The 11,331-nt window shown below is 48.7% G+C and overlaps 1 protein-coding gene across 1 annotated transcript in view; it reads right to left on the bottom strand.

The window, feature by feature from the left end:
* The window catches only part of NTN4 (netrin 4), a 324,642-nt gene that overhangs the window by 7,594 nt on the left and 305,717 nt on the right, over positions 1-11,331 (bottom strand). The window contains exon 9 of the mRNA XM_073573200.1: positions 1,725-1,895. Within this exon, the coding sequence (XP_073429301.1) occupies positions 1,725-1,895 (171 nt within the window). The remainder of the gene's footprint in view (positions 1-1,724; positions 1,896-11,331) is intronic.

The raw sequence follows: 11,331 nt of genomic DNA, 5'->3' as shown, positions 1-11,331 counted from the left end.
TCGCTGCCGGAGCCCCCCACCTCCGTCACAGCCGGCAGGAAAGACCACGGCTTGCGGCCTGTGCACAGGCCGCAAGCCGCAGTCTTTCCTGCCGGCTGGCCGCCGCCACGACCCCCCCGGCCGCTGAACCCCCCACCATGTACATAAACACACACACACGCACTCACTCACATATACACAGACTCACATATACACACACACGTACTCACATAAACACACACATACTCATATACACACACGTACGTACACACACACACACGTACTCATATGCATGCATACACACACACGTACTCCCAAATATACACACACACACCCACGTACTCACATACATACACACAATCACATATACACACACGTGTACTCACATATACACTGTAACAACCCTGCTGGCATCATTGCATGGCCTCCCATCCCCCGCACACCAACTTACTGCTTCAAGCCATACTGTGAAATCTGTCTGTTGCCAGCCCTGTGCCTCTGCTCTCCATGTTTCCTGACTGTGTGTATAGGGGGGCGGCGCCTGAACTCTCTGGTTCTTATGCAGTCACGGTGCACCTGGCTAATGAGTCCCTGACCAATTACCTAGAGCCCTGGACTATTTAACCCTGCCCCATCCACTGGAACATGGCCTGTGCAATGTCTAATCTCAGTTAGTATCTTGCTGCTGAGGAAGCCAGGCCCTGTCCTGTGTATCTCCTCCTTCTCTGGAGGAATACTCAGTCTTGCTTTGTACCTTGTCTGCCTGCCAGGAGGCTGAATATCCTGGCCCTTGAGTCTTTGTCCCAGTACCTTGTCTGTACTCTGTCCTACCTTAGTCTCCCTTTCTCCTTGTCTGTGGCTTCCTTCCCTGCTGTGTCTTTCCTTGTGTCCTCCCTGTCTGTACATCTGCACCCTTTCAGCTCCGTCTGTGCATCTGCACCCCTGCAGCTCTGCCTGCTCGGCTCCCTAGCCGCTCTGCCTGCACGGCTCCCTAGCCGCCCAGCCTACTCCGCACTCCTGCGGCTCCGCCTACTTCGCACTCCTGCGGCTTCGCCTACTCCGCACTCCTGCGGCTCAGTTCCTAACCTGTTCCAATATACTCCACTTCTTCCTGCCTAAACCTATACCTGCCCCTGCTGTGTGAACAGGGCCCTACCTGTTCCTTTCCGAGCCGTGCCCGTCTGCTTGCCCTGTGTCTCCAAGCCATGCCTGTCTGCCCTGTGTCTCCAAGCCGTGCCTGCTTGCCCTGTGTCTCAGCCTGCCTGTTAGTCACACCTGTCCAAGTGACTTGTCCCCGAGTGGGATCAGCAGCCACAGCCAGACACCACCCTGGAGTGGCACCCGACAGCTACCTGCCGCACAAGCCTGACCTCACCATCAGAGGCTCCAGTGAAGACCGAGGTAGCTGTCGTAGTCACGCCCCTTCCAGGGTAGTCTGGTTTGTGGCACAGTGGGGCCACAACCTCCCAGCTCGTGCCATTCAGCCAAGGCGCGAGCGTGACATACACACACGTACTCACATATACACACACACATACTCACAGACACACGTACTCACATATACACACACACATACACACACGTACTCACACACATACACACATGTACACACACACGTACACACACACTTCCCTCCCGATGCGATAGCATCGGGCACACCTCTAGTAAAACTTAATAAAATATAATTTCTAAATACATCTGGTACAATAATCATGCACAAGCAGGTAATAGTCAAAGTAACATACCAGGGTTTAGAATAGGACAGGTACAGCCCCGATTTGTCCATGATTCCGGATACAATGTTCTTTTTCCACGTGCAATCTTCAATTTTGTCATTTTTAACACCTTTTTAATTTTCACTATCACTTCAGCATGGGAGCCCTTATCATGAGCTGAAAGTATCTTTACTTTAAGCACTGGCCAAAAGGAGGGAAAAAACAACAACAAATGTTTAATAGACTAAAAATTAATTGAAAAAAACAAACACTCAATGTGTGTTTTTGGAATCTATAGGGTCTTAAATATTCTAGAGATTAAAAGAATTTAAATTACACTTCTGTTACTATGAATTTCAGGCTGGCCATTTACTGTCCAACTGACAGGAATCTTCCCTGATTTTTACACAAATGGTCTAGCTCACTGCAAGACCAAAGGGGTTTGTGCTTCTCAACAGGGGTGATGAGCATATGTGTGAATGAGACCTGAAAGGGAATCTGTCAGCGGAAAACAGAGTTGACATCATGTCAGCAGGGAGAAGCACAGAGACGATGAAAACTGCACAGCACAGTTACTTACCAGCGCAATTGCAAAGCTAATTACCGTGAGTAAATAAAAGAATTTCACAGCAAGAAGCATCGAATACCTTCAAAAAAGTATCCTTAGAAAGATTTTACACATCCCTAACCTGCAGTAGCTCTGTAGGGCAAACCTTACTGATGGATTCCCTTTAATTAAATTACTAATCCATAATCTGAAACAAATGAGTATGAAGAGGTATTCAGCTTCTCAAGAAACTTTACTACAGAACTAAGCAAGCCATTATATTACTGTTATAGCGCTATCTATACATCATGTATTGATTTAGGGCTGTTTTCTTCACCAAAAGTTATCATTTTAATTTGCATTCATTTTATTCCATGGCGCTTTACATGTGAGGAGGGGTATACATAATACATACAAGTACTGTAATCTTAAACAATACAAGTCACGACTGGTACAGGATGAGAGAGGACCCTGCCCGCGAGGGCTCACAATCTACAACGGGATGGATGAGGATACAGTAGGCGAGGATAGAGCTGGTCGTGTAGCGGTTTGGTGGATCGGTGGTTACTGCAAGTTGTAGGCTTGTCGGAAGAGGTAGGTCTTCAAGTTCTTTTTGAAGGTTTCCATGGTAGGCGAGAGTCTGATATGTTGTGGTAGAGAGTTCCAGAGTAGAGGGGATGCGCGGGAGAAAGCTTGTATGCAATTCTGGGAAGAGGAGATAAGAGGGGAGTACAGAAGGAGATCTTGTGAGGATCGGAGGTTTCGTGCAGGTAAGTACCGGGAGACTAGGTCACACATGTACGGAGGACTCAGGTTGTGGATGGCTTTGTATGTCATGGTTAGGGTTTTGAACTGGAGTCTTTGGGTAATGGGGAGCCAGTGCAGGGATTGACAGAGGGGAGAGGCCGGGGAATAGCGGGGGGACAGGTGGATTAGTCGGGCAGCAGAGTTAAGAATAGATTGGAGGGGTGCGAGAGTGTTAGAGGGGAAGCCACAGAGCAGGAGGTTGCAGTAGTCAAGGCGGGAGATGATGAGGGCATGGACTAGGGTTTTTGCAGATTGTTGGTTGAGGAATGTACGGATCCGAGAAATATTTTTGAGTTGAAGTCGGCAGGAAGCGGAAAGGGCTTGGATATGTGGTTTGAAGGAGAGATCAGTGTCAAGGATAACCCCTAGGCAGCGAGCTTGTGGGACTGGAGAGAGTGGGCAGCCGTTTAATGGATAGGTCTGTTGGGGGGGTCACGTGAGATGGGCAAAAGATGATTAATTCTGTTTTGTCCATATCAAGTTTTAGAAATCTAGCGGAGAAGAAGGATGAAATAGCAGACAGACATTTTTAGTAGGGAGGTGATATCTGGTCCAGAGATGTAGATCTGTGTGTCATCAGCATAGAGATGATACTGAAAGTCATGACATTCTATGAGCTGTCCGAGGCCGAAGGTGTAAATGGAGAAGAGCAGGGCCCTAGGACTGAACCTTGCGGGACTCCGATGGATAGGGGGCGCGGTGAGGAGGTGGTGTGCGAATAGGAGACGCTGAATGTCCGGTCTGCTATGTATGACGCAATCCAAGATAGGGCCAAGTCTGTGATACCAAGAGATGAGAGGGTCTGTAGTAATAGGGAATGGTCCACTGTGCCAAAGGCAGAGGACAGGTCCAGGAGGAGGAGGACAGAGTAGTGTCGCTTGACCTTGGCGGCTAGTAGGTCATTGGTGACCTTAGTTAGGGCAGTTTCAGTGGAGTGGTATGGCCGGAAGCCGGATTGCAAGTGGTCAAGGAGGGAGCAAGAAGAGAGGTGGGAGGATAGTTCAAGATGGACGTGTTGTTCCAGTAGTTTTGAGGCATAGGGGAGAAGTGATATAGGGCGACAGCTAGATACAGAGGATTGGTCAAGAGAGCGCTTTTTGAGGATAGGTGTGATTGAGGCATGTTTAAAGCTTGAGGGGAAAACACCAGTTGTTAGTGATAGGTTGAAGAGATGGGTTAGGGTTGGGATGAAGACTGTGGTGAGGTTTGGGATGAAGTGGGATGGGATCGGGTCAAGTGCACAGGTAGTGAGATGTGATCTTGAGAGTAGAGTGGATAGTCGATCTTCTGTAATGGTGGAGAAGTTGGTTTTGGGGGAGCAGGGCAGGTAGGAGGAAGGGCACTGGGGGTTGTTGACCAAAACTGTCTCTGATGTTATCAATCTTCTTGAAAAATGAGGCAAAGTCATCAGCTGAGATGAGTGGAGAGGGAGGAGGTGCTGGGGGGCGGAGGAGAGAATTGAAGGTGTTGAATAACTGTTTAGGGTTGTGAGACAGGGAGGATATGAGAGATGAGAAGTAGGTTTGTTTTGCTGCAGCGAGTGTGGCCTTGAAAGTAGTGAGGGACTGTTTGAATGTGATCAAGTCCTCATTGGAGTGGAATTTTTTCCATCTCCGCTCAGCAGCCCTGGAAGCCCGCCTCAGTTGTTTGGTCAGACTGGTGTGCTAGGGCTGTCTGTTGATTTTGCGAGTTTTGGTATGTTTGAGAGGGGCAACTGATTCCAAAGCTACAGCTATTGTGGTGTTATATAGAGCGGCATCGGCATCCGCATTGTGTAGGGAACTTATGTCTGTAAGAGGGAGGAGGGATTCAGACAGTGAGTGTAGATCGAGGTGTTGAAGATTTCTGCGAGGGTGTGTGAGGTTTTGAGGTGGGGATTGTGGACCTGAGGAGGAGAGGGAAGAGAATGTAAGTAGGTTGTGGTCAGAGAGAGGAAGAGGTGAGTTAGAGAGGCTAGATAGGGAGCAGAGGCGGGTGAAGATGAGGTCTAGTGTGTGGCCATCTTTGTGAGTGGCTGCAGAAGACCATTGAGTGAGGCCGAAGGAGGAAGTGAGAGACAGAAGTTTAGTGGCAGCTGAGAGGGAAGTGTCAATGGGGATGTTGAAGTCGCCCAAGATGATAGTGGGGATATCAGTGGAAAGGAAATGGAGGATCCAGGTGGTGAAGTGGTCAAAGAAGGTGGTGGCTGACCCTGGAGGGCGGTATATGACAGCTAGTTGGAGGTTGGAGGGGGAGTAGATGCGCACAGAGTGCACCTCGAAGGAAGGGAGGGTAACAGAGGGTGGCAGTGGGATTGGGGACAGTTATCTGACAGGAGAAAACCAACTCCTCCACCATGCTCTAGCTCAACACATTGTATTACTTCGAGATCTTAAGTGCTGTCAGATGATAACTTGTGTCAGTAATGAAACACATATCCCTCCTCCATACACAGAGTGATGAAAGAGTGAAGGACTTGGGTGCTGCAGTATGATTCATATTTTTTTTGCTTCCACTTCTTATCTTGAAGGAAGATTAAATATCATCACTATCACACTCAGGAAGCCAGAGCAACACGTAATCAGTTATTCACCAACAGCAGACCAATTGAACTTTCCTTTGTGGTTTCCCTGTCTTTGTTGGATAGTACTTATCTGTGACCCTGGATACACCGCCTCCAGTTGGGCGAATTTAAATAATAAGACGTGCAGCTGGATACACCGCCTGCAACTGGCGAATTTAGGTATTACACGTATTTATACAATAGTCTGGAAACCCCGCCTCCAGTAAGGCAAATTTAAATAATAAAGGGGAACCTGGGTAACATTAACAATTGTGGGCCCTGCGATAGGGAATAGGGACGTGGAGACCTCCTGCACTCCCCTGAGCCAGAGTCCCTGCACTCCTAACGTTCCCTATGCCGGTTCCGCACCGGGCGACGCACAGGAACCTTAAAACCCTGACTCGCCCTGACCCTAAACCCTCACTAGGGAATTGGTCGGTGCGGAAACTAATCCTACCACTGCACTAAACACACAAAAGGGAAAATGACAATACAGGGGGAACACCACTTAGCTTTGCTCTGTTGCGTACGCTGCTAGCAACAGAGCCAACCACCTGCGTGCATCTTTTCCTCCACCCGGATCATCACCATAACCGGATCCATCACCATAGCACAGCCTTGGAGCAGAGTCCACCACCAGTTGCAGCTGCCCAGTAAAGAGTCCCAAAGATGAGTCCAGCTTCTGCCAAAAAGTCCAGCATGCTTGAGTCCAGTTTTCAGCAACCAAGTCCAGCATGCTGAGTGCAACTCTCACCATCGTCGTCACTCCACCAAGCCATGCAAGCACCTCCTGCTGACACCATAAACTGCGACTCCACCACGCCATGCCAGCCCTCCATGCAGATTCCATAGCTGACTCAACCCCTCTGGCTGGGCTGCCCAGGACTCTCATTCAGCTCCTTCTTTCACCCAGGCTTCCTTGAGAATGACTAACTCACAATATCACCAACAGTGATTGAACACACCTGACTCTCTTTTATAGAGCCTCACACCTGATTTATAATTACGTGCACATTAAACCAAAGAAACTAAAGTGCACTACCGCTCACCACTACCGGGGCAACTTAGAATGAATGACACCACGTGTAATAATTCTAATGGCTACCGGGGGGCAATCACACCACTTTGGCACCAAGCCAAAGGAAAAAAAGTTCACTTTGTCCATTTACTTGTCAGATCCACCTTGGATCATGACAGTACCCCCTCCTTAATGAGGGGCCTCAGTACCCTCAAGACCACTCCTCATAAGGGAAACACCTACAGCGGGGACGACCAGATCCTGGGTTCACGCCACCACCCCCTGAAACTACAGGTTTATGACAAACGCACTGCTGGTATTGGCAATACATGTTCTGGAGGCACCACTCATCTCCACAGCGCCGACCTGGGGAACGAGTTTATGTATGTGTATGTTTGCTATGAGCTGATCAGACTCCATAACACACTTTAACAAGATGTTTTTTGGTGGCCACCCATATATGCTCATTCACACACAGGTCCGGACCTGAACGTTTATTGCCACGCATTCGTTTGTCATTATTCAGTGAACTCATTCTTGGATCGACAACAGTGGCGTCCCCCTGCGTCACCACACTCACACCCCCGCTATTCACCAAGGGATACCACCCTCCAACCCTTTCACCATGAGGTCTGCGCCTCCCAGGGTTGGTTAATGGCGAGGGGTGAGATTTGTCTCTATTCCCCCGCAGCACACCTGCCGCTCACACCTGGAGGAGAAGGGGACAGGAATATGGAGGAAATATACACTCGCTGGTTTCCTTCCTCCAAACGACCAGGAGGGGGAGGCCTCTTCGATGGTATAGAAGATTTGTCGTCAGCCCCGCGGACTATAACACCAGTCTGCTCACTACAGGGACGTACCCCTTCACCTCGGGGAACCCCAGACAGCACCATGGGGTCACCAACTCCACCCACCTGTCTGGGTTCGTTCGCCTGTATGAACAAGTCCCACTCCCCAGCAGCGACTCTAGGGGGCACTTTGCCAGAGCCGCAGGAATATGGAGGAAAAATACACTCTCTGGTTGCCTCCACACGACCAGGAGGGGGCGGCTTCTTCAATGGTATGGAAGATTTGGCGTGAGCCCCGCGGACTATACACCAGTCTGCTCACCACAGGGATGTACCCCTTCACCTCGGGGAATACCAGGCAGCTCCGTGGGGCACCAACTCCTCCCACCTGCCTGGGTACCTCCACATGCATGAGCAAGTCCCGCTCCCCAGCAGCGACTCTAGGGGCTTTTTGCCAGCCGCCATTTGATTTTCTGGTGAAGCCAAAGGGAAGGCCCCAGACCCTGATAACTACTGCTGCAGCGGCTCTAACACACAATGCCGCTCCTCACTCACCTCAGTGAGGCCCGGCAGCAATTACTCAGCAGTCTCCACATGGCTAAGGCTCACCAGAAAAAAAAAAAATTGGGTTGGTAATGGTGATAATGTCACGGTCACTTGTGTCTGGATGCAGCGAGTACCGCAAGGCGAACCCATATGACACACGTGACCCTGGATACACCGCCTCCAGTTGGGCGAATTTAAATAATAAGACGTGCAGCTGGATACACCGCCTCCAACTGGCGAATTTAGGTATTACACGTATTTATACAATAGTCTGGAAACCCCGCCTCCAGTAAGGCAAATTTAAATAATAAAGGGGAACCTGGGTAACATTAACAATGGTGGGCCCTGCGATAGGGAATAGGGACGTGGAGACCTCCTGCATTCCCCTGAGCCAGAGTCCCTGCACTCCTAACGTTCCCTATGCCGGTTCCGCACCGGGCGACGCACAGGTACCTTAAAACCCTGACTCGCCCTGACCCTAAACCCTCACTAGGGAATTGGTCGGTGTGGAAACTAATCCCACCACTGCACTAAACACACACAAGGGAAAATGACAATACAGGGGGAACACCACTTAGCTTTGCTCTGTTGCGTACGCTCCTAGCAACAGAGCCCACCACCTGCGTGCATCTTCTCCTCCACCCGGATCCATCACCATAACCGGATCCATCACGATAGTGCAGCCTTGGAGCAGAGTCCACCAACAGTTGCAGCTGCCCAGTAAACAGAGTCCCAAAGATTAGTCCAGCTTCTGCCAAAAAGTCCAGCATGCTTGAGTCCAGTTTTCAGCAACCAAGTCCAGCATGCTGAGTGCAACTCTCACCATCGTCGTCACTCCACCAAGCCATGCAAGCACCTCCTGCTGACACCATAAACTGCGATTCCACCACTCCATGCCAGCCCTCCATGCAGACTCCATAGCTGACTCAACCCCTTTGGCTGGACTGCCCAGGACTCTCATTCAGCTCCTTCTTTCACCCAGGCTTCCTTGAGAGTGACTAACTCACAATATCACCAACAGTGATTGAACACACCTGACTCTCTTTTATAGAGCCTCACACCTGATTTATAATTACGTGCACATTAAACCAAAGAAACTAAAGTGCACTACCGCTCACCACCACCTGGGCAACTTAGAATGAACGACACCATGTGTAATAATTCTAATGGTCACCGGGGGCAATCACACCACTTTGGCACCAAGCCAAAGGGAAAAAAGTTCACTTTGTCCATTTACTTGTCAGATCCACCTTGGATCATGACATTATCTCTTCATCCACTCCCAGAAAGGAAACCGGTGGAGACAGCTTTTACAGACTAGAAGGGAGCTCTATGCAAACGCAACGTCAGTGCATAGCATGACGAAGCTCATTATATACTGTATATATACTAGATGGAGGCCCGATGCTATCGCAACGGGAGACGGTAATGTCACGATGGGGGCAGGCTTTGCAGCGTTCAGAACCTCTCCCTCCATGTGCTCACCCACCTATCAACTCTCTTTCCCCATGTGCTGACTTCTCCCATCTGTGCTCTCTTCTTTGACCTGTCTACCCCATGTGCTATCCCCCTTGTCTGCTGTCTCTCTCCTTCCTGTACTGTGTTCTCCCCTCATGTGCTGTCCCGTATGAGCTGTCTCCCCACTGTGCCTGACCGTGTAAAGAACATATCACAGCTCCTGGGCAGGGGAGGATGCAAAAAAAAATACTGACATTACAGCAGCGGATCGCAGAGGATACATTTTGTGAGGTAAAATATTGCTTAAAAACAGTCAGTGAAATATTTTATCTCACAAAATGAATCCTCTGTGATCCCCTGCTGTAATGTCAGTATTGTCTTTTGCTTCCTCCCCTGCCCAGGAGATGTGGTATGCTCCATACACGGTCAGACACAGACAATTTTTAACATGAACTTTCGTTCGTGGGAACACCTCTTTAATGTGTCCGGCTTCCTCTGCCTGTAGACACGTCGCGCATTTGCTGCCGGGATCAGCCGAATGATTCACTGCGCCTGTGCGGAATTCACGCAGGCTCAGTGCGATGGTGTTCTGCTGGTGGTACCACGCAAGAGGCTGTGTGAGAGTGAGTGTGTGTGAGTGTGTGTGGTGCGATGGTGTTCCGCTGGTTTTACTGCGCAATAGGTTGGTACCAGCAGAAGTTTCCATATTGAGACACCCATCACTTGGGTGTCCCAATATGCCGGTCGGTGAACTTCCTCCACTTGGAATTCTGGGATACGGTGACATCTGGACAGAACAGGAAATTAAAACATTACAAGGCAATTACATAAACAGACATATATACATATATACACTACCATTCAAAGGTTTAGGGTCACTTAGAAATTTCCTTATTTTTGAAAGAAAAGCACAGTATTTTCCAATGACGCTAACATTAAATGATTCAGAAATACACTCTATACATTGTTAATATGGTAAATGACTATTCTAGCTGCAAACGTCTGGTTTGTAATGCAATATCTTCATAGGTGTATAGAGGTCCATTTCCAGCAACCATCAGTCCAGTGTTCTTATGGTACTTTGTGTTTGCTAAATGTGTAAGAAGGCTAATAAATGGTTAGTATACCCTTGAAAACCCTTGTGAAAGTATTTTAGCACAGCTGAAAACAGTTTGGCTGATTAGAGAAGCTATAAACCTGACCTTCCTTTGAGCTAGTTGAGAATCTGGAGCATTACATTAGTTGGTTCCGTTAAACTCTCAAAATGACCAGCAAAAATAACTTTCATGTGAAACTCGACAGTCTATTCTTGTTCTTAGAAATGAAGTCTATGCCATGCGAGAAATTGCCAAGAGACTGAAGATTTCCTACAACGGTGTGTAAGTACTCCTTTCAGAGGAGAGCACAAACAGGCTCTAACAAGAGTAGAAAGAGAAGTGGGAGGCCTGGCTGCATAACTGAGCAACAAGACAAGTACATTAGAGTCTGTAGTTTGAGAAATTGATGCCTCACAGGTCCTCAACTGGCAGCTTCATTAAATAGTACACGCAAAACGCCAGTGTCTACTTCTACAGTGAAGAGGCGACTCCAGGATGCTGGCCTTCAGGGCAGAGTGGCAAGGAAAAAGCCATATCTGAGACTGGCTAATAAAAGGAAAAGTTTAATATGGGCAAAAGAACACAGACATTCGACAGAGAAAGATTGGAAAAAAGTGTTTTGGACAGACGAATCCAAGTTTGAGGTGTCTGGATCACACAGAAGAACATTTGTGAGACGCAGAATAACTGAAAAGATGCTGGAAGAGTGCCTGACGCCATCTGTCAAGCATGGCGGAGGTAATATGATGGTCTGGGGTTGCTTTGGTGTTGGTATAGTGGGAGATTTGTACAAGGTAAAAGGGATTTTGAATAAGGAAGGCTATCACTCCA

Source organism: Dendrobates tinctorius, unplaced genomic scaffold (genome assembly GCF_039654945.1).
Source record: "Dendrobates tinctorius isolate UK_male_01 unplaced genomic scaffold, ASM3965494v1 ptg000035l, whole genome shotgun sequence".
NCBI lineage: Eukaryota > Metazoa > Chordata > Amphibia > Anura > Dendrobatidae > Dendrobates > Dendrobates tinctorius.
Note: the sequence above shows the minus strand (reverse complement) of the source record. Positions and strands in the feature narration are given on the sequence as shown.